The 24,552-nt window shown below is 42.5% G+C and overlaps 1 protein-coding gene across 1 annotated transcript in view; it reads right to left on the bottom strand.

Annotated features, from left to right (window-relative positions):
- Window positions 1-24,552, bottom strand: part of LOC126092842 (lysosomal alpha-mannosidase-like) — a 324,038-nt gene that overhangs the window by 146,629 nt on the left and 152,857 nt on the right. Inside the window, exons 7-8 of the mRNA XM_049908575.1 lie at window positions 10,502-10,638; window positions 10,259-10,392 (exon numbers count right to left, since the gene is read on the bottom strand). Of these exons, the coding sequence (XP_049764532.1) occupies window positions 10,259-10,392; window positions 10,502-10,638 (271 nt within the window). The remainder of the gene's footprint in view (window positions 1-10,258; window positions 10,393-10,501; window positions 10,639-24,552) is intronic.

The raw sequence follows: 24,552 nt of genomic DNA, 5'->3' as shown, positions 1-24,552 counted from the left end.
TCAACACGCTCAGCTGTTCGCGAACAGTGGCCAGCTCCTCCTGCGACCGTACACATCAGTCACACATCCTATCTATTCTAAGAAATCAGTTTACTGTAGAGAGTTAATCAACTTTTAACTAGACTGCTAATTCACTAAAGGCGGCTGATTGTTGACTAAATTGTGGTTGCTAGCCACTTCTTGTAGAAAACAATGAAAATAGCACTACTTGTCTATGGACTGTATTGAAAACAAACACTAACACTATTGGCACTATGGTTGACTAAAGGGACTCTCTCTGACTGTATTCAAAACAAACACGAAATCTATGAACACTATTACTAACACTCGACAAAGCTTCCTAAAAGCAAAAACTCACAGAAGAAAAAGTGACAAGTAAGAAAAATACAGTTAATACTTAAATTAAGGTAGCTCGCTGCACAGCAGACGTGAAGCGGACGGCAGTTACGACGACACAATGAGTGCACCCGGTATTTCTTTCCGTCCCTTGCTATCATTTTCGTAAGAGGTACCATTATTCACCATATGTTTGAACTGCTGATGATTAATTGGTCTGTATCCTTTTACATTTGCCTTCTCTTGACACTGGACAAAGCAGGTTTCCCCCAAACAGGTGAAGTGAGTCCCACTGGCTCATTTCAGTTTCAATGAAAGACAGCACATGAACTTGTTGGTTAGGGGGATTGGTATAGCACCCTGAGTCCTCCCTGGTCTCTGTCCACCTGGGACAGGATGCCTAGATCTACTAGTGAAAGGCCACTTGCAGTCAAGAGGATAAGTAATGATAGATCCTGCACTTCCTGCAGAGAAGACAGCATCCACTTGAGAGGATATTACTTGAGGTATCTTTGGCACTACAGGTACATGACTCTCAGCAGCTCTTCCTGCAAACCTATCCACAGCACCTGCCAATCATTTGAAAATAGTCAGCACTATTTCCAGCTGCTTGGGAATGTCAAGTAACTCATCCTGTGTTCAAGAATTCATTCACAGTGGAGCTGCGCTGTGGCTAGTGCAATGTTTTACTTGGCAGTGAACAAATAACTTTAAAGTAAATCTGCTAACTAACTTTTAATCTTTTGATCTAAAAAATTACAAAGTCCCTATCAAATACACGAGACAGTATTTACATTACCTGTGGTAAATATTACTAGTTTCATAAAACATTCTAAATGTTAATTATAGCTCCTAACAAACTCCAAAATAGAGTTAATTTACAACTGTAGGTAATATATTCCTCTTGAAAGAGAAAACTAAATGTGAGTCAATGAGTCAATATGTTAGTTACAACACCTGCTACAGTAACTAAATTACAAGAAACAATTTATTATTATGAATTAAATTATGCACAGGACAATGGTAACTTCCAAAAATTCTTTATTATTATTATTATTATTATTATTATTATTATATTAAGCATCCATTCATCAAATCTTTGATATATGACACAGTTTATTATTACACAGTTTTAAATACATGCCGTATAACCGTAACACTGCGTCAATAACATAAATGAAATGTAAATTTATTTGCAATAATATCTACTGAAATTGGGGGTGGTCTAATGTTTATCAGTACCTGTGTGTCACAAAAAGTGACTTCTTATGTAGTAAATTATCCACAACACTCCTAACTTATGCAAATATAGTGTTGTAAGTGTCCAAAATTTCTCAAAAATAATCTGTTTTTCATGTAATTAAACAATGAAATTAGAGAACAGTTGTTTTGAATGAGGATAGTCCTATTATTCTCAAAAATTTTAAAAGAGTACACTTACATTTAAGCCTACAATTGACAATAACAGTTTGAGTTAATTGCAGTACTCACAAATGTTTGAAATTTCACAATATACCATAATACAAATGAGTATTGATACACTTAGTGAAAGATTATGAAGAAGTGATACAAACAGCAAAATATTTGAATCTAGAACTTGAAATCAGCACATGAATGTAGCACACGCAATCTCACACAAAGAAAAATTCAAATTTTAGCAGTAGGACCTAGAGCAAGGTCATGCTGGAGGCACTCAATTCTTGGAGGTAACAATCCAGCACCGAGTTTGCAAAGGTCTTGTTAAGGCCTTCACACAGTCCCCACCCTCCAAACATAGTCCAAAAGTAGATCTCTCATGTCAAGCCAACATTCCACTAATCCTCTAACCAGTCCCTTTAAGCTTTTAATAATAACTGAACTCATTACCCAGTATCACTGTTCATGAAAGCTTTAGAAACTTCTCATTGTGCCCGAAAATGAAAACTCATTACCCAGAATACTTTCCTTACCTCTCGCAGTAGTGTTCAGTTGCTCACCCAATCTAAGAATCATCCTGGTCCATCCATGTGCCACTCCTACTACCAACCCCTGGACACATGAGTCATGTCACTACGGAAGATCACTATACAAGACCAATTCTATTGACCCACGTAGCAATTCTTACTCGACTCCTGCCACAAGCTTATCCAATACTGTCTGAGGGAGGTGCATGTGTGAAAGCATTCTTCTAATAAACCATCTCTCCTGGATCATTTTTATATACATTTATGTGGGCATGAGCATCAACTAGCTATCCACTCAAGTGAATGGCTATCACCAAAGAGTAGTCTAAAGCAAAGTTGACTATCCAGTGACAGAACATGCTCCCAAGCAAAATGTGCTCAACTTTAAAGGCTGTTTAATAACCTATGTCATCTGTATCCCCATCCCTCCAACTGTACCAGATTCTCTGAATTACTTGCTTGAAATTTGTTCTTACAATACAACCTTCAATCCCATAATTCTTTGGCCATATCTTCTGTCCCAAAATCACCTCCAGCCCTTGCCCCATGTTCATAACTTCACTCTTTTTACACACACATATGTGTCACTATGATTATTTGTGTGAGGGTGCATTCGTTATGGCACATTTGTATCCAGTCTCCTCACTTTCTTGCTTTTCAGCCATTAAACAGCCTTAGGTGCACCCCTTCCTCTCCCTCCTCATCTTCTTTCTCCTCTCTCTCACTCCACTTAATGGACAACTGTTCATCCCAGCAAAGCTGTAGTTTCAGTAAAAGGGCGACAATCATTCATCCCAGCTCGGCAGTTCTGGTACAAGAGCTGTGACATAATTGCTCTATCTGTGTGTGTGTGTGTGTGTGTGTGTGTGTGTGTGTGCGAGAGAGAGAGAGAGAGAGAGAGAGAGAGAGAGAGAGAGAGAGAGAGCACTGTAGGGTCCTCTAATGGCTCAGGGGTGCACAATGCACAACACATCAGAGTCTGCTACACAGATGGCGTCTGTGTTACAGTGCATTCGTTATGGCACATTTATATCCAGTCTCCTCACTTTCTCACTTTCCAGCCATTAAACAGCCTTTGGTGCACCCCTTCCTCTCCCTCCTCATCTTCTTTCTCCTCTCTCTCACTCCACTTACTGGACAACTGTTCATCCCAGCGAAGCTGTAGTTTCAGTAAAAGGGCGACAACCATTCATCCCAGCTCAGCAGTTCTGGTACAAGAGCTGTGACATAATGCTTTTCTTTTGGTTAGGTGTTTCTCCATCCATTATAAACAATGATCACTGTAGGGGCCACAAAGTTGATTCCGTGCAGGATATGGTGGTCAATACAAAGAGATGAGCTTTCGTCTGAAGTGCTGGGCAACTCCAGTGCGCATCTAGTGATTGCACTGCTATATACAATATGGCATCACAGTCTCCAAGCATTGTAGGAGCAGGATGAGTTTTGCATAGCCAGGCATGAGAGAGTGTTTACAATGCAATTAAATTTATGTTGGAAGAGGCAAGAGAGAGAGGATAAAAATTCCATTAAAAAGTATCACACTGGACTTAAAGAAGGTTAAATAAAGAGGGTGCAAAAGTAGTTGCTGGTAGCTATGACAGTTTATCTACTCCAAGATAAAAGCAGAATGGAAATGGAAATGAAGTCCCTTGCTTCTTGACAGAGCATAGGGGAATGATGCGGGAGACCCGCGCTGCCATACTAGGCAAGGTCCTAATGTAGGTGGTTTGCCATTGCCTTCCTCTGACAATAATGGGGATGAATGATAATGATGAAGGTGATACAACACACAGTCATCTCGGGGCAGGTGAAAATCCCTGACCCCGCTGAGAATCGAACTCAGAACCCCGTGCTCAGGAAGCGAGACCACTACCGCGAGACCACGAGCTGCGGACTAAGGAGAAAAGAATCTTACATTTAGCTAATTTCAATGAATAAGATTTGAGGAGACTCATACATACTTTTCATGCGACAATCAAACAGCTTCCTTGAATAAAAGTCATATTTTTCCATCATAAGAGAAAATGCCTCCTTTAAAGGAAGAATTTCTTCATTACAGCACCTATTTCACAAGTCAGGCTTCCGGTATGTCAATTTCTTAATGTCCATGTATTACTTACATATTTTTGTGTAATTAACATGTCTAATATGCACTATGTGGTGCAAAGCATTGGATAACAGGAGAGTGTTTGTGCAATATTTAGAAATATGCAGTACATGTATTGACTATTTAAATAAAATAAAAAAGTTCTGTGAAGATGGTAGACCTACCATACAAGTCACTGAAACATGCATTCACTGTTTGTGTGCTACACCCAATGAGTGGAGAGATGGATCAAGTGAAAGAGTAAAGGCACTAATATCAAAATGACAATGTCTCATTACATTCTGGCTCGCAAATGAGTGTGCTACATAACATCAGCTTTTAAGATTGGTGAGGATAGACAACTCCACCCAAGTCCAAAGAAAAATTCAGAATATTAGCTAAATTTGGATTCCGTAGAAATGTTGGAACACGTGAGGCAATACTGACCCTACGACTTATTTTAGAAGCTAGATTAAGGAAAGGCAAACCTACGTTTCTAGCATTTGTAGACTTAGAGAAAGCTTTTGACAATGTTGACTGGAATACACTCTTTCAAATTCTGAAGGTGGCAGGGATAAAATACAGGGAACAAAAGGCTATTTACAATTTGTACAGAAACCAGATGGCAGTTATAAGAGTCGAGGGATATGAAAGGGAAGCAGTGGTTGGGAACGGAGTGAGACAGGGTTGTAGTCTCTCCCCGATGTTATTCAATCTGTATATTGAGCAAGCAGTGAAGCAAACAAAAGAAAAATTCGGAGTAGGTATTAAAATCCATGGAGAAGAAATAAAAACTTTGAGGTTCGCCGATGACCTTGTAATTATGTCAGAGACAGCAAAGGACTTGGAAGAGCAGTTGAACGGAATCGATAGTGTCTCGAAAGGAGGGTATAAGATGAACATCAACAAAAGCAAAACGAGGATAATGGAATGTAGTCAAATTAAGTCGGGTGATGCTGAGGGGATTAGATTAGGAAATGAGACGCTTAAAGTAGTAAAGGAGTTTTGTTATTTGGGGAGCAAAATAACTGATGATGGTCGAAGTAGAGAGGATATAAAATGTAGACTGGCAATGGCAACACAGTGAAAGAACTGGAAGCAAGGTGTAGCAAAGCTAATGCAGTGAGCGCTAAGCTACAATCTACTCTCTTCTGCAAGAAGGAAGTCAGTACCAAGACTAAGTTATCTGTGCATCGTTCAATCTTTTCGACCAACTTTGTTGTATGGGACCGAAAGCTGGGTGGATTCAGGTTACCTTATCAATAAGATTGAGGTTACGGATATGAAAGTAGCTAGGATGATTGCAGGTACTAGTAGATGGGAACAATGGCAGGAGGGTGTGCACAGTGAGGAAATCAAAGCAGTCAGGGCGAACAGGCTTAGATGGTGGGGTCATGTTACACGCATGGGAGAAGCAAGGTTACCCAAGAGACTCATGGGTTCAGCAGTAGAGGGTAGGAGGAGTCAGGGTAGACCAAGGAGAAGGTACATGGATTTGGTTAAGAATGATTTTGAAGTAATAGGCTAAACATCAGAAGAGGCACCAATGTTAGCACTGAATAGGGGATCATGGAGGAATTTTATAAGGGGGACTATGCTCTAGACTGAACGCTGAAAAGCATAATCAGTCTTAAATGATGATGATGATGATGATGATGATGATGATGAGTGGCAATGGCAAGGAAAGCATTTCTGAAGAAGAGAAATTTGTTAACATCGAGTATAGATTTAAGTGTCAGGAAGTCATTTCTGAAAGTATTTGTATGGAGTGTACCCATATATGGAAGTGAAACATGGACGATAAATAGTTTGGACAAGAAGAGAATAGAAGCTTTTGAAATGTGGTGCCACAGAAGAATGCTGAAGATTAGATGGGTAGATCACATAACTAATGAGGAAGTATTGAATAGGATTGGGCAGAAGAGAAGTTTGTGGCACAACTTGACAAGAAGAAGGGATCGGTTGGTAGGACTGTGTTGAGGCATCAAGGGATCACCAATTTAGTATTGGAGGGCAGCGTGGAGGGTAAAAATTGTAGAGGGAGACCAAGAGATGAATACACTAAGCAGATTCAGAAGGATGTAGGTTGCAGTAGGTACTGGGAGATGAAGAACCTTGCACAGGATAGAGTAGCATGGAGAGCTGCATCAAACCAGTCTCGTGACTGAAGACCACAACAACAACAACAGCTACATTTCATATGCAGCAACATATGAGGTAATATTCATCAAACACAAAATCATAGCGACCCCTATCCTTCATTTCAAACTTTTTGAATTTGGTGCAGCGTGTTATTTCATTGCAAAATACCACAATAACTATGACCATTAACAAAATGATGGGCACTTCTTCATGATGCTGATACATAAAGCTGTAAGTAACACAAAAGTAAATGTTTTACCAATTGGTTTCTGTTAAATCATTTAAGAAAGATTTCAGGGTATGCACCGGTCAGCACTGAAAGCGGGCAAAGAAATTCTCATAGCACTCAGCACCTTTGCGCCTGCAACTCCCATCACTACTGCTCTCCCCACACTTTCCCAGTCAAATGTGCACCTACTGGCCACCTTATTCTGCATGCACTCTATCAGTGTTTGAAGCTATTAAAAGCCTAATGAGTAACCTTCACAGCATTCAGGCATTCATGACAAAGTTCCAGAGTTCAAAGCACTCCTCAAAAGCAATGGAGCTCATATAACACTGTGTCCAGAAAGCTAACTAATTGACAGTGCTGAGATTTTTTTCAGTAAATCTAAGTGTATAGCAGAAGTTTAGGCTTACAGGAAAGAAACTGGAGTATTCATTGCAGTAGACATGTTACTCAAATCCACGGAGACTACAATTGAAGCTGCTTATGAGAATGTTTGGGTAAAAGTTAGTATCAAGAGTGAGCATAAGTCACCTTACAGTGTGTGGCAGAGGGTTACATTGTGTAGCACTGTCATTTCTCCCTTTTCCTGTTCCACTTGTGGATGGCTCACAGGAAGAACAATCACTGGTAAGCCTCGGTATGAGCTCAAATCTCTCTAATTTTATCTTTGTGGACTTTTTGCAAGATATACAGGGTGTTTATAAATAAAGTTAAACTTTCAAACTGCTGTAGAAATAACACCACTGGTCAGAATAACCTCAAATTGTAACTGAACATTATCGGAGAAGGGGGAAAGTGTATGGCAGAATAAAAACTAATAGCTCCTAAATGTAGCAATAGATGGTGCTGTAAGCATCATAATTTATTAGTGGTCAACTACAAATGACAAATGAATCATACATCAATGCCTATGGTGTATGTTTGACATTAAACAAACTGTACTACTGAGTGTGTATGGGTGAACAGGTGTGATACTGTTAGTTACATAAGACCATTCACCACAGCAAGGTCATATCACATCAGATGGGAAAAATCAGTTATTAATTGTGCTTGGGCCAAAAAACGCATAAATCATTCACTTTGGTTTTTAATTGTCCTGAGGCCAAAAACCACTTAAAAAGCATCAATCACATAGGTTTTTAATTGTTCTGAGGCCAAAAAACACATAAAAAGCATCAATCAAAACCAAATCAGATTATTAATTTCCATGTGACTGGTTCAAAATATGTTCAATATGCTGTTCACCATTTTCTGCAACAAGTTGAAATTTAGAAAAAGCGTGTTCCACAACTGATCAAAGTGTTTCTGGGGTCACTTTCAGGATGTGTTGTGCAATGCATGCCTTCAATGCAGCTAAGTTTGCAATTGGACACAACATCTTTCAGATAGCCCAAAGCCAGAAGTCACACAGATTAAGATCAGGTGATCGGGACGGCCAGGCTGTAGGGAAATGGCGGCTGATAATTCTAGCATTTCTGAAAATGTGCTTCAGTAGTTGCTTAACTGGATTTGCAATGTGTGGAGGTGCACCACCTTGCATAAAAATGATCCCCTCCACACTTCCATGTTGTTGGAGATCTGGAATGATGTGGTTGCACAAAAGACACTCATAGCACTTACCAGTGACAGTACAGGTAACAGGACCAGAAGCACCTGTCTCTTAGAAAAAATATGGCCCTATGATAAATGATACCATAAACCCGCACCACACAGTGACCTTTCCAGGATGAAGTGGTACTGGTTGATTTGCATGTGGATTTTCTGTTGCCCACACTCGACAGTTCTGTGTGTTGACACATCCTGTCAGGTGGAAGTGGGCTTCATCTGTCCACAAAATCTTACTTGGCCAATCAGAGACCACTTACATGAAAGCAAGAAATTCTAAAGTAAAGGTCTCTCTTGCTGGCAGGTCAACAGGAAGCAACTCACGCACATGGGTAATTTTGAATGGATAGTAAGAAAGGATGTTTCGCAGGATTTTACTCACCGTGCTCATGGGTATGTCCGATGTTCAGTCAATTCGCCATGCTCTATACATTTGCAGACCACCACTCATCTCCTCCTGTATTGCTGTGGCCACTACTTCTACTGATGTCAAATCAATTTGTTTCCTCCCTCTACCAGGCTGCACAGCAAAAGAACCTGTCTTTTTGAATTTCCGAATCATTTTCTACAGACCCATGACAGTCGTCAGACCAATGCCTTTTTTTAAAACCTTCAGAATCTGGAACTTCTGCAGAGCAATGTGTGCACAGTCATCATTCTTGTAATACAGCTTTACAAGCAGAGCATGATCTTTCATTTAGGCAGTCATGGTGAATGTCACAGATGTGAAAGGAGGAAAAGCCTTGTATGTGGCATGTTTATACCAACTTCAATGGGTCGTGCACATGACAGGTGTTTTCATTTATGCATTCTGACAAATATAGCATCACCTATCAATCAATTTTCACACTATTTTTTTTTTCTTCTGCCATACGTTTTCCCCCTTCTCCGATAATATTTCGTTGCAATTTGATGTCATTCTGACCAGTGGTTTATTTGTACAGCATTTTGAAAGTTTAACTTTCATTATAATCACCGTGTACATAGACGAAACCAACATATTGGTTGACTCTTCTAGAGATGTGCTTTTGGAATTTTTAATGGTAAAGCACACTGCAATGCAGAATGCATCTCTTGCAGTGTCTGACACTAGACATGGCCAATTGCCTCCATGACACTTTCATGCATACTAAATAAACCTGTAAATAAATGATCTGTTCTTCTTCAGATCTTCTTTATTCCCTCTATATATCCTATCTGATACAGATCACAGACTGATGAGCAATGCTCAAGTATTGATAGATTGAGGGTTTTGTGATTGGGTGAACTACATTTCATGAGAATACTTTCAACTAATCTCAGGATGCCATCTACCTTATCTGCAATTAGTCCTACATTGTTGTTCTTCTTTAAATTGTTCCATAGGCATACACTTAGATATTTGCTTGCAGTAACTGTTCTGCAATTCTACAATAATGGATCTTTCTTCCTATTTACGTGCAATGCATTACATACGTGTTATCTAGATGTCTGCAGATCTTTGTTCATTTTGGTATGATTATTTTAGCGTTATGACTTCGCTGTACACAACAACTTAATCAGCAAAAAGCCTTGTGGAACTTCTGACTCTGTTTACTAGCTCATTTATACAAGGACTGGACAAAAATATGGGAACACAGTGAGAAATGCATGCTCGAACATAAATGCAGATGCTAGCTGAGCTTGCAAATTGTGCTTTTGTATTTGACCACAAATGACACCTTTGTGATGTCCTCAATACATCGCAAGTGTTCTCCATAAGAAGGGGCTGTGGTTCTGAAAGCTTGGTGGACTCCACTGTTTCCTATGCATCTCCATTTTATGCCACAGATGAATAGATTTTTCTCAGATCATGACATAAGCAAATGTAAGAAGAAACCCTTACACCAACTTGATGTAATAGAATACAATAAACTATATTTTAATGCAACAACATACCATATAAGTTTGTCCATATTTTTAAAATTCACATGTGCATCTTGGTAGTGAAAGTCGTCCCCCATTGGAACAATAATGTTATTGGTGACATAATATTTTGCTACATTTCTAGCAAAATTTATGAAGTTGTTAACCTGAAAAAGTGTTAACTCTATTAGAACACAGAACAATGTAATTTATTAAATGAGGATGTCAATTATTTAAGTCGGTACCCATTAGTAAGCATTTGCTATATGTTCTTACTTTTTCATCAACATTGTAGCCTCTACTGTCAGGATCATCATTGACTGGCTCATCATTACACAGAATATCAAAGCAGAATCCTGATGGAGCACTGTAGTGGTTATTGAAGATGCTTGTGAATAGGTGTGAAGAAGTTCCTAGTGGGTAAAAAAATCAGGAAGTTTGAAACTGCAAGAAACAGCCTTCACAATGAAACTATAACCAAATGTAAAACATGATATTTCTGTTTAACAGATTTTAATAGATTAAACAGGCAACATATAATCATCAGGTTAGGTGGAGGGCAGAGGAGAGGTGGGAAGGGGAGGGGCAGGGGAAGTAGCAGAAAATGAGAGAAATAAAAAGTCTGGGTGGAGTGGTGGAATGACAGCTGTGTAGTGCTGGAACGGGAGCAGGGAAGGGGCTGGATCAGTGAGGACAGTGACTAACAAAGGCTGAGGCCAGGAGGGTTACAGGGACATAGGATGTATTGCAGCGAAAGTTCCCACCTGTGCGACTCAGAAAAGCTGGTGTTGGTGGCAAGGATCCGTATGGCACAGGCTATGAAGCAATCATTGAAATGAAGGATATCATGTTCGGCAGCATATTCAGCAACAGAGTAATCCACTTGTTTCTTGGCCACAGTTTGTCAGTGGCCATTCATGCAGACAGACAGCTTGTTGGTTGTCATGGATCCATAGAATGCAGCACAATGGTTGCAGCTTAGCTTGTAGACCACATGACTGGTTTCACAAGTAGTCTTGCCTTTGATGGGATAGGTGATGTCAGTGACTGGACTGGAGTAGGTGGTGGTGGTGGGAGGATGTACGGGACAGGTCTCACATCTAGGTTTGTTACTGGGTTATGAGCCATGAGGTAAGGGATTCGGAGCAGGGGGTGTGTAAGGTGGATGAGTATATTGTGTAGGTTTGGTGGATGGTGGAATACCATTGTGGGAAGGGTGGGAAGGATAGTGAGCAGGACATTTCTCATTTCAGGGCACGATGAGAGGTATTCGAAACCGTGGCGGAGAATGTAATTCAGTTGCTCCAGTTCTGGGCGGTACTGAGCTATTAGGGGAATGCTCCTCTGTGGCCAGACAGTGGGACTTTTGGAGGTGGTGGGAGACTGGAAAGATAAGGCACAGGAGATTTGTTTTTGTACAAGATTGGGAGGATAATTATGGTTAGTGAAGGCTTCAGTGAGACCATTGGTATATTTCGAGAAGGACTGCTCAGAACTGCAAATGCGATGACCGTGGTTGGCTAGGCTGTATGGAAGAGACTTCTCGGTATGGAATGAGTGGCAGCTGTCAGAGTGGAGGTATTGCTGGTGGTTAGTAGGTTTGATATGGACAGAGGTACAGATGAAGCCATCTTCAAGGTGGAGGTCAACATCTGATAATTTACACACTTTTTGGTGTCTGCTTCATTGGCAATGCAGCAGAGACACTCAAGTTCAAGTGTTGTTCCAGCAAACAGTTTTAATCTATCAAGAAGTTTTGAATCAGTGTACATTCTGCTGTGGAGTGAAAATTTCATTCTGGACACAACATATTCAGTTTTGCACATCTGGAGGCACTATATCAATGATAAGTGTAACACATGGTAAGAAAACAATAACTTGGGTGTAAATTTCAAAATTTTTATACTTTTATATTTATGAGAGTTTAAACTGAAAAAAAAATTTTTTTTCAACTCCTAAAACAAGTTACTTCAGCCACATTTGTACTTCGAATCTTTGAAAATCTTGCAGAGAGACAAATCAGTAAGTTAACATTTTTTGCATATTTTCATTCAATAATATCATGTTGAATAATATTCTGGGGTAACTCCTCTTTAAGAAAAAAGTCTTCATTGCTCAAAAATGCATTCACTGATTATCATTTTGTGTTATTTGTTTAAGGGGTTGGGCATTTTGTCTGCTGTTTCATTGTACATTTACATGAAGCATGTTGTAAATATGGGAGCTTCACCACCAATGATGTGAAGCATTATATAAATAAGACTCTTTGGCAGCAATATGTGTTTAGGCCTCACAGAGGAAGGAACTGAACTATTGAACTGCACATATGCATTTCTGTTATACATCTGTTAGAGGTAATGAATTGTGTGTTAACTGCATTTACTAGCATTCTGCTTCATTCTGCGAGCATTCCCCACAGGAATCACTACAGTTGTGACCCTGCAATGAATAGCAGCATCTACTGAACATAGCAAATGCACCTCCTCAGACTGTGTTCACCAGAAAATGGAGGCATTCCACAATCCCTGTCTTTTCAAACAATATGGACAAAACAGTGACTTTCAAAGTGACTCGCATAATGTTTTCTTCCACCCAGATCCGTCAAAAATTTATGTGAAACATGGAAGTGACATTCTGCTACATCCTATCATTGACAACAACAATGGTGAATAAGTGCATGAATAATGTGTAATGCCTTCCAACCTCCTCCACGAGGCTAATCTTCCCTCATGCTGCAAACTAATTCACATCTACTTGACAACCCCTCTTGTGATTTTACTGGGCCATCCCTGTCCATGTTGGAAGTGACCCAGCTCATAACCTCATGTGGGGCCCAGTTGGCTGGGTCACAAGAGAAGACTCTCTGTTTGCCACCCTTGCCGCATGCAGTCCAAGGGATCCTGTATGCCATCACCCTCATACCACACATTCCAGCACACCAACAACAGGACTTCTGTGGGGCACATATATAACTAAGTTTACACCCTAATCTATTGACCTTCCATCTGAAATCCCAGCGACAATGTTCACAAGCAGCAAATTCATGCTATACAGTTATGAAATTTTTGATGATACTTCCAAGTTAGAGGTCCTGCTAATCAACATGGAGGATCACACCGACATCATTACCAACATCATACAAACATCTCTGGCCAAAACCAAATTTGACACTGAGTCACCCAAGGCGCCAGAGCATGAGCTGCAACAAGTAATTTATGAAGAAAGATTGGGTGGCATGAGAACCTTCTCAACTGTGGAGACACATTTGGGAATCGACCAACCTGACTCTCATGCCAGATAACATGCTCTGGTTGATTAAATTACCTCCTCAGATTCAGTTGGTGATGATTTCTCATGAAAATTAAATGACAGAATAAAAATTATTCCTTTTTGCATTCATACAGCAATGACAGCACTCATATGTGACAGACAACAATTACCACCACCAGCACGTTCCTGGCATGACACTTCACATGCAACCATGAAGGGCCAATGACAGCCTAGTGATTATGTTCACTCTCAAGAGTGATGTCAACAGTGCCCATCATGAGGGCAGCAACCTCTGTCTGGCCATGATTGCCACACCCATGGCTGACAATAAGACTCCTCACAGTAGTCAGGGACTGTAGCCATGACAACCACAACCACTTTGGTGACCGGATACTAGACTGCTCCACAATGTGCAATCACTCAAATGTAGGACATGGTCTGCAATAAGTGCTATGGATCACTACACTCAACAATGTCATCTGCAGCTCAAGCATGTGGGCCAAACTCGTTTTGCCCTGTAAAGTGCCTTGTAAAGTGACAGTAATAGACTGTACGAATTAGACAAGTCAACAAATGAATACTTTGTTATTGAAATTGTCTCTGAAGTGAGCACCATGCCCAGAGGATCACAACAAATAGAACTTACAACACCTGTTCTCTGACCGCGTGCCACAAATGACACTTGTATTAGGCTATTTGGAACTGTCATGTGCGTCATGGACATAGGGTTGCATGAGAAATTTGGATGAGAAATTTCCATGGGAGTTCATGGTTGTAGATGTTCATGAACCGATCTAGGGCATGGATTTTCTCTGTCAATTTTACCTCTCCCCTACTTTAACACAAGGTACCCTCAGTCAAACTGGCAGTGGAGTGTTAGTACTCAGTATTCGTGGCAGTCTGCCAGCACATTCACATGCAGCTTTGGAGCTGGCTATTACAGTACTACTCACTTCGATCTCTACATATGAGAGAGCCTGCAACTACTTAATGGTTGTGGGGCTTTAGGACAAATAAAAGTTATGAAGAAGTAGAAAAAGGAGAAGCTCAGACTTTATAACTTAAATCCTGAGTACTTTTGTTGGGAAGGGGATTGGATGCTGTGCAATCTTACCTACAGCAGGAACACCACACTGTCTCCAAATATCTTCCACAAACAGGACAGCACCCACTGTGATGTTGGCAGATGAAACACACTGACAGTTAGGACATACTGCATGCCTGACACCCCACAGATACGATCCAGCGAGGTGAACTTTCCTAACAGTGTGCATGCACCCCCTCCAAGTGCCCTCGTGTTCCCCAAGTGCCTTGTGTGACATATAAACGAAAAAGCATTACTTGGGATGTTGTACACAAAATTAACTCCACACCAGGTCTGCTGAGCTGCCACAAAGCATGCAGACTGGCAGCAGACAAACTATGAGCAGCTAAAACTGCTACCGATGAATTATTGCAAGCAATCATAGTTGGGCTATTGAAAAGCCTGTGGGCTTCACCCACACATTTATTTTCTACAAAAGATGGAACATACAGGTTACATGGTTATTATTGGTCTCTGAATAGCCACACAGTACCTGACTGTTACCAATACTGAACCAACGAGATCTTATTCATATCTTGGCAGGTACTTCTCCAGTGTTCAATGTTCTAGACAGCAAATTCCCATGGCTACTGAGGATGTACCCAAAACTGTGATAATAACTTCATTTGGGCTCTACACATTCTTGTTCATGCCTCACAGTTTGAAAAATGCAGCCCAAACATGGCAACAGCTCAATTCTCTTTGTCACACATGGACATGTGCCTCAGAGAGTAGTGGAATTGGACTCAATGTGGTCTGAGGTAATGACTGAAGAGGAACCTGCGGTAGCAAGCCATGGTGTGGCCTGTCGCTGGCTGGCTACGGACCCTGCATTGGCCTCAGAGGGTCGAACCAGTGACCCTCCATGGACAGGAATGCTGGCGCTCCATCTGCTGCTGCGTGTAGCTGGTGGTGTGATGCGCCCGGCCGTCCACGAGAGCTGCCACACTTGAATACCTTGTTAGAAAACCGGCACCTTTCTATGTGTGGCTGTGCACCTCTGCTTTGCTAACACACTGCTCTGAGTCACATACTCATAACACCTAGGTAGGCCTGTGGGCCCCTTCTGCCTGTAACTTGTGCCATGCAAACCACTGCATTTAATCTTTTCAGTGGGTCTATGGCCCTGTGGCCTGGATTCCACTTTGCAACTGCTGGTAGCATAACTTACTGTCAACAGGCCTGCACCTGGCTGTAACTTGTGCGCTCCAAAATATTGCACCAAAACTGACTTTTCCTATCCCAAATACACCATGGAGCAAGGTTTGAAAGAGATGTGGGCTGTGCTTGACAACATGAAATGGACCAGAATAGGTTGTAGCACTGGATGAATCATGTCATCATGCTGTATTACACAGTCACAATCTGACAGCACCTTGTGCACAAAGGTTTTCAGAGCAGTGTATGCAGTAGGTGGTGGCACCTGCAAATTGTGGATGTGGTGCTTTACTCTCTGCACCAACGCCAGCAGGTGTGCCATGTCTGGAGTTGGTGTTGGGAGGATGAACTCCACTGGGAGCAAAGCTTGATGTACAGGACTTCCGCAAGGGATACCTGTAGGTCCTCTTTAAACCTTGTACAAAAGCAAAGCAGCACCACTGACAAGGCCGACATCCACAGTTCACCATGACACATGAGTGCAGTCTCCAGAGTGTAATGCCATGGCTCTACTAGCACATTACTCCGTGGGTGCTATGTGGTTGTATAACTGCAGGTAACATCACAGAGGGCATGGCAGAGTGTGTTGAACAGGGAGGATACAAACTGTCTCTCTTGTTCTGTGGTAATAGTTTCCAGACAGCCAAAGGAAGATATACATGTGTCAATGAAAACTGGAGCAGTGCATTTCACTGTGATGACCCAGAATGAGACTCAGTAAATAATTGGCCATAGGTATTTGTAGCCTTCTGATTTTGGAGGTGCTGACCAGGACAGTACACGTGCTGATATCATGCACATGGTATATCAAAGCGACCGAGGAGGGGCTGCATATGGTGGCCAACCTTGCTACATAGGCATGCCAAGCAAGCCTCTGACCGGCTGTGACATTTTCATTTGACATTCAACCAAACAAACCATTCAGTTAAGAGCCATAGAGCCATACCATTAGCTCAAGCCCCAGGTGAGCCAGATTGTGAAGCTGGTCAATGATTGGATGGTATCTGGATGTTCTATGAGACATTGCAGAGGTTGTGGGCATCAGTGGTGGGAATCACATGTCATTCAATGCAAAGATCAGAGGTGTGTCTGCTGAATAAGTGTGCAATGGATGGATCAGTCCTGTTTGTCCACCAGCTTGGTGGAGTATTTATGTGGGAAAGGCAGTTGGCAGTTATGTTGTTGGCTCCTTACAAATGATGGATGTCAGTTGTTTATTGTGTGATGAGGTCAAGGTGATGAAAAAGACAAGGGCTCACATTCTTTTGACGGGTGATGTATTGCACTGGCAATTGGGTTGTAGTCTGTATATATCACAAGACATCTACCTTCAATATCCTCCCTGAAGTAACAAATTGCTTCAACTACAGGAAGTAGCTGATTGATTGCTGAGCTGTGAGTTTTCTAGAGTAGAAGTGAAGATGTTGCATTTTACCTGCCACAAATTGTTGTAGGATAGCCCCAACAGCCATATTTCTAACATCCGTAATGGTGAGTTGTGCATCTGGTATCAGGTGTGCAGATTGAACATTTTCACAAGACCATCTTTGGCGTGCTAGAATGCAGCTCACACATCAGGAACCCACGCGAGCTTCCTTTTTCCCTGTCTATTTGACCTGGCAATGGCGTCAGTGAAGGCAGCCTGAATTGCCATTGCATGTAGCAGGTGGTATTCTTAAAAGCTGAGGATGCCTAGAAAATATTATAGGTTGTGGTAAGACTTTGAAGGTAGTAACTGCTGGAAGAGTTCCATTTGTTTGGACATGGGTTCAATGCCACTGGTATGGAGGACATGTCCGAGAAAGGTCACTTTGCTTCTCTGCAACTGAGATTTATCTTCATTCTTGCCCATGACTGTGTCTTGAGAGCAGTGAGAACTAGTTCAAGAGGCCACTCATGACCCTGGGGATTGGCAGAAAAGATTACAATAACATCAAGGTAGACGTAGCAACAGTCCAATTTGAAGAGAATGCCACTGATAAATTACTGCCATGTTTGGGCTACGTTTTTCAATCCATAAGGCATAAAAAGAAACTCAAAGAGACCAAAAGGTGTAATGACAGCAGTCATAGGGACATAATCTGTATGCTTAGGTATTTGGAGATAGGCCTTCTGGAATCAATAGCACTAAACCTAGCCACACTTGTAATGGAATACGTAAAGTTTTGAATGTTAGGAATGAGATAACTGTCATGTATTGTTCAAGCATTGAGAGCTCTGTATTCACTACACTCTAACAGTACTGTTCTTTTTTGAGACTAGTTTGATAAGTGAGCCCAGGAACTGGCCAAGTGGTGAACTATACCCGATTGTAACAGTTCGTTGATTACCGCTTTTGTTGCCCATAGAAGAGCTGGAGCCAGGTGATGTGCTTTGTGATGGACTGGTGGACCAGAGGTCACAAGAATGTGGTCCATCATATCACTGCAGATGGTGCATTGATGAGTGTCCATGCATGATGTGGAGAGAGTGGGACACAGAGGCAATGTGCTGGTTACTGTCACTGAAGGTGCTGTACTAACTTCCGTGTGACACAGTGTGGTCGAAAGCACCTGTTGCCTGGGGTGAAGACGATGGGGCTTGGCATCATGGCTGGGGTGGTAGGCATAAAGGTAAAGTCAGTTACAAACTAGAGACTCACATACACCTTGTATGTGTATGTGAGAGCAGCAGATACACTATGGATGCATTGGAGCAGGTTTGTGTTTTTAGCATGGAGTATCTCTGATGCTTGACATGTTTCCAGGTAAAGCTCATGTGTCAACATGGTAAGCCATGGTCACAGCTCACTCTTGTAATATGACAGAGTGTGCATCATCATCATGGCTAGGAACACACAGAGGACCACAAAATGGTGTGCACATGTTGAGGCAGCATCAGAGCAAAAGGCCCTAGCATCAACAACATGTTTTGTGGTGTAAAAGGCAGTGTGCTCTAAATCTGGTGGGAGTTGAAAACACTGAATGAAGTCAATCCTCACCACAGGTCTGCTGATGTTGGTGACAAAGAAGGTCCACAGGCACTGCAGATCCACACTGAGTTGTAAAACATGATGTGCTGTTCCACACACGGAGATTCGAGAATTGTTGGCGACATGGAGATGTAACACAGTTGTGTTCATGGAGCAGTGCAAACATATTCTTCAGTACTGTGCTGATGTCCTACTCTGTACTAATAAAGAAGTATGCACTTGAGCTGTAGTCAAAAATACAAAGCCTCCAATAAATCAGTATTGGCGGTGAGGAGGATGTTCGTTCCACATGACACAGGTGAAAGTGACAATGCAAGCTGGTGCACCTGCAGTGGCCCATGTCTAGACTTTTGGAAGCTTCAGGGGGATCATCAGTTACATGTGGCATTGCCAAACTGGGCATGATACAAACAAACTGTGACCTTGAGGTAATTGTGGCAGGTGGTGTGGTGTTGTCAACTGAGGGAGCAGAGTTATGTGCAGTCCGCAGGATGGTGTCCAGATTGGAGGCAGTGATGTCAACATCAGCTGTCATCAGCTCCAGAGCTGGGAATGTAAAAATCTGTTATATAAAAAGCCATGTATATGTGTGTGTGCTTGTCTGGGATCTTCTCCAAAATGTCTAGGTCAATTTCAACCAATATGGTAGAGAAACAGCAGACCTTACAAGTAGGAGCCGAGATATGGGCAAAAACGTGTTTTTTCCAGCCCATGGTGCATACACTGCCCTACATGGCAGACACTTTATGGGAGTAGTATTGATCTGGTTTATTGAGCAGTTCTGATCTGTTTCGTTTTCTTTTAGAGAGCAAAAACAGCTAGGGTCATACATACTCATGTCAAAACTGTAAAAAATGAAGACAAAGAGGAGTTAAAAATGACTACATGTCAATCCTAATTGACGGAAGAGAAGACAACTAAAAGCTGGGATGTGGAGAAATGTCTATAAATACACCATAGAAAAATGGAGGTCCAGAACTAAAAATTAAATAGCCTTTGCCAGATTGCTACGACAAATGAAAAGTAAAATGCGGTAAACAGCCCGCATATCTTTCACTAAAATGGCCGATAACTCAGACGGCAAACACAAACGAGAATGTAAGCGGTTAAAAAAAGGGCATTCTGTCAGCAAATGACAGACCATCAAAAGTTGAGCACAATGTGCACAAAATGGTGGTGGAGCACCACGTAACAAATGGCAATGATTAAAAAGACAGTGTCCAATATGCAACCTAGTTAAAATGATCTCACAGTGAGAGAGGTGAGAGGTCATCCAAGCCACTGGGACAGGCTTAATAACCCAGAGCTTCTTCCCATGAAGGGTAGAGTAGCGGTTATGCCAAAGTGACACCACCTACTGTCAGATGGCAACACAGAGATCATCAGAGGGAATGTAAGAACTAGTGGGCTGAGGTACGAGGACTGCAGCCTTGGCAGCAGTGTCAGCGGTCTCGTTTCCTGTCAGACTGATGTGACCAGGAACCCACGTAAATATCACAGTAGCTCCATCAGGAGTGAGCAAGTGACAGCTTTCCTAGACCCAATGTGCTAAGGGATGGACGGTGTACAGCACACTGAGGCTTTGAAGGGCACTGAGAGAGAGTGAGCAGATGATGCAATTGGAAAGCCAGTGTCACCAGATGTACTGCATGCATTGATACAGTGTGAAGAGCTCTGCTGTAAATACTGATTAGTGTTCTGGAAGCTGATACAAAAAAACATCGGCACCAATGAGAAAGGCACACCGGACACCACGGTCAGTCCGAGAGCTGTCAGTGTACACAAAGTTACTACCACGAAATTGCATGTGAAGGTCATGAAACTGAAGGTGATAGAGTGAGGCTGGTGTAGTGTCCTTAGGAAGTGGATGAAGGCCAAGGCTGCCACATGAAGCAAATATGGTGAAGGGTTCACACCCGCAAGGAATGTTACAGGGAGCATGTAGTTAGTCTGCTGGAGCAAGGGTTGAAAGTGAACTCCAGGGGGTAACAGAGAAGAAGGTTGGGCCCCATACTGGTGATCAAAGGAGTAATTGAAGACTGAGGCATAATACGGGTAGTGATACATGGCAGACAAATGGCATGCATATCTGCTGAGGAGAAAGTCACGGCGGTAAGACAATGGTAGTTCGGCAGTTTCTGCATACAGACTTTCGACCGGGCTAGTGTAAAAGGCACCAGCAGTCATATGGATGCTCTGATGGTGGATACTATTGAGACAGCATAAGAGGGATGGATGTGCAGATGCATAAACAAAATATGTGTAGTCTAGTTTTGAATGGACAAGGGACCAGTTCAAACGGAGAAGGGTCGTTCGATCTGCTCCCCAGGAAGTACCACTGTGGACATGTAGGACACTGAGGGACCATGTACAGTGGGCTGCCAGGTAAGACACATGGGAGGAGAAAGAAAGTTTCTTATCGAGCATGAGTCCCAAGAATTTCATAGTTTCAATGAACAGAAGCGAAACATACCCAAGATGTAAGGATGGCAGAAGTAACCAAACAGGCTGTCAGAATTTTGTACAAATGGTACACATGAGTAAAGATGATCGAGACACTGCTGAAGATGCCACTCAATGAGATAGGACCATGGAGAGCTGGAATATATGGTAAAATCATCAATGAAAAGGGAGCCGGAGATGCCTGGCAGGAGACAGGCCATTATAGGATTAATGGTGATCGCAAAGAAGACAACACTCAGGACAGAAAAGAAACACTGTTTTCCTGGATAAAGGTGACTGACAAGGCAGAATCCAACGTACCTTGGAAACTCAATCTTTTAAAAATTCTTGAAGGAAATGGGGAAGGCGGCCATGGAAGCCCTACGTGTAGACAGTACGGAGGATACCAGTCCTCCAGCAGTTGTCTAGTCTTTCTCCAAATCAAAAAACATGCCCAGCGTCTGGGATTTCCACAGGAAACCATTCATGACATGGGTGGAAAAAGTGACCAGATAGTCAATTGCAGAACGCTCGAAATCGACACTGTGCAGTGGTTAGCAAATTGCGAGACTTGAGCCACTATACCAGCTGGGTATGAATCATAAGTTCCATCACCTTGCAAACACAGCTGGTGAGAGAAATAGGGCGGTAGCTAGAAGGAAGGTGTTTGTCCTTACTGGGCTTAAGTATGGGTATGACAGTGGCTTCACACCAGCGTCTGGGAAATGTGCCTTCTGCCCAAATGCAATTGTACATATGAAGGAGAAAGTGCTTGCTCGCAAGAGAAAGGTTCTGTAACATCTGAATGTGAACATCATCCAGCCCTGGGGCGAACGATCGGTATGAAGTGAGAGAATGATCTAGCTCCCTCATAATAAAGGTGGCAATGTAGCACTCACAATTCTGAGAAGAGAAGGGTATCACCTGAGCTTCCTCTGCTCATTTCTGATGGAGCAAGGCAGGGTGATTGTGGGACGAGCTCGAAATCTCCACAAAACAATGGCCCAAGGTGTTGGAGATAGCAATAGGGTCCCCAATGACATCATCTGTTACTGTCAGGATGGAAATTGGGGAATAGATCTTGGTCCCAGAGAGCCATCAGAGGTTAGCCCACACAATGGAGGAGGTAGTGGAACTGTTAAAAGAACTAGTGAGTGAAATCCAGCTAGCTTTTTTGCTATTCTGCAGAACGCAATGACACTGTGCACACAACTGTTTATAACGAATACAGTTTGCCATTGTAGGATGATGGTTAAAAACATGGGGAGTGCAAATTGCATTGCAGCACACCTCAGTCCACCAAGGGTCCAGCACATGGTGTGGTAAAGAGGAACTGCGAGGAACAGAACATTCTGTGGCGGTAAGGATAACTTTTGTAAGATATTCTATCTGGTCATCACAACTGGGGAAATGTTGTTTGTCGAAGGTTTTCAGGGAGGAGTAAAGCCTCCAGTTGGCCTTAGTAAGTTGCCATTTTGGTGTGGACGTAGATGGGGTAGGAGTCAGCAAATGGATAGCACACGGGAAATGGTTGCTCAAGTATGTGTCAGAGAGAATGGACCACTCAAGACGATGGGCAAGCTGCACAGTTGTAGAAGGACAGGTACAAATGGAAATAGGTGTGTGTGTGGGGTCTGAAAGGATTGTGGGTGCTTTGGGTTAAGGCAGAAGAGGTTATCTTAATGGTGAAGGTCAGCCAAGAGAACACCTCTCGGACAGATCGTGGGAGAACCCCAAATGGGGTGGTTTGCATTAAAGTCACCAAGCAGCAGAAAGGGGTGAGGTACCTGTCCATTAAGTCAGAGAATATCTGCCCCAGTGACATCAAATGACAGAGGGATGTAAACGGTAAAAAGGGGAATGGTCAAGTGAGGAAGGAAAAGGCGAACTGCAACAGATTGAGGCAGATAGTCAGGGAGGTGGGTTGACTATGAACATCACCCCATATGAGCAGCATGACTCCCCCATAAGCTGGAATGCCATCCTCGGGGGAAGATCAAAATGGACTGGGAAGAAATGCAAGAGCACAAAGTGGTCATGAGGAAGCAATTTCATTTCCTGGAGGCAGACGACAAGCAGACACTGCAATTCTAAGAGCAGCCATAAATCCTTTTTGTTGGATTGAAGACCATAAACATTCCACTGGAGGTGAGTCATGATGAGGAAAAAATGAAGGAGTGTCAACTTGGTGGCTGCCCAGTGCCAGCCTTTGAAGACTTGCTGCTACAGGGCACAGAAGCAAGAGGATCCTGCTCTACGAGGTCTACAAAAGTGTTGGAATTCTCCTTCTGTTGGCCTGCAGAGTCCAGGGCACATAAGCAGTTGGTGGTGTGCACTGGTGACGCAGAGGTCGGCTGGGCGAGGATATCACATGGCGACACCATCAAAGAGGATCTCTGAGTTGGTGAAGGAGAAAATCATTTGCCTTTGTTTTACTTCTTGGAGCCTTTCTGTTTAGCAGAGGAAGACTCAGATGTTGGTTGGATGGAGGGATGTAGGAAGTCTTCATGGGAGTGCTCCTTCTGTCCTTTCTGGCCTGCTGGTTGTGTAGCTGGTGACTTTACTCCATGAGGCTAAAGTTTGGTGGCGTGTTGCACAGCTGGAGGTGGAGACAGAGATGCTACCATGACACTGGGTGATTTTACAACTGCCCTGCTAAATTTCAGGTTGCATGTATGTGTGGCCATGTCCTTCATGGAGCAAGATGTAGCAAGAACAATACTGTAGGTGCCAGATGGTAAAACACAGGGTTTCTGACTGGTCAACAACTTGTGAGTGACCAGATGAGCCACTTTGTCCTACCCAGATCTCCTGGACAGCCCACTCATCAAGATACATGTGAAAATCACGAGAGGTTGCCATTGAAATTGATGCAGCAGGGAGAAGGAGCCAGACAATAACCCTCTTGAGCATCTCTACCACACATTACACATTCGGCTGGGTGTTGACAGGACTCCCGAGTGTGATTGTAGTGATGACACTGGTAGCAGTGCATTGGGTTCAGAACATATGGTCTGACAGTGGCAACTTCATAACATGCTTTGATCTTTTATGGAAGAGCCTCTCTATCAAAAATGAGAAAGAGAGTGAGTGTGGGTGCTAAGGAGGCATCTACTGTTTTCATCACCCAATGAACTGCTATGACACCCTAATCAGAGAGGTACGTTTGGATTTCTGCCTCAGTCAGACCAATGTGCAGCCTAGTGTAAGTAACACCATGGGAAGAATTCAGTGTTCTATGCGTCTCGACAAAAACAGAGTAGCCACGGAAGAGCGAAGCTGCAAGCAGTTGTTGTGCTTGAAAATCAGAAGTGGTCTCCAAAAGCATAGTGCCATTGTGTAAACAACAGCAGGATTTCAGAGAGCCAACAATTCCAATAATGCCTTTCTGAATAATAGACA

This window comes from Schistocerca cancellata, chromosome 1, assembly GCF_023864275.1.
Source record: "Schistocerca cancellata isolate TAMUIC-IGC-003103 chromosome 1, iqSchCanc2.1, whole genome shotgun sequence".
Taxonomy (NCBI): domain Eukaryota; kingdom Metazoa; phylum Arthropoda; class Insecta; order Orthoptera; family Acrididae; genus Schistocerca; species Schistocerca cancellata.
This window is presented reverse-complemented; position numbering and strand designations above follow the sequence as displayed.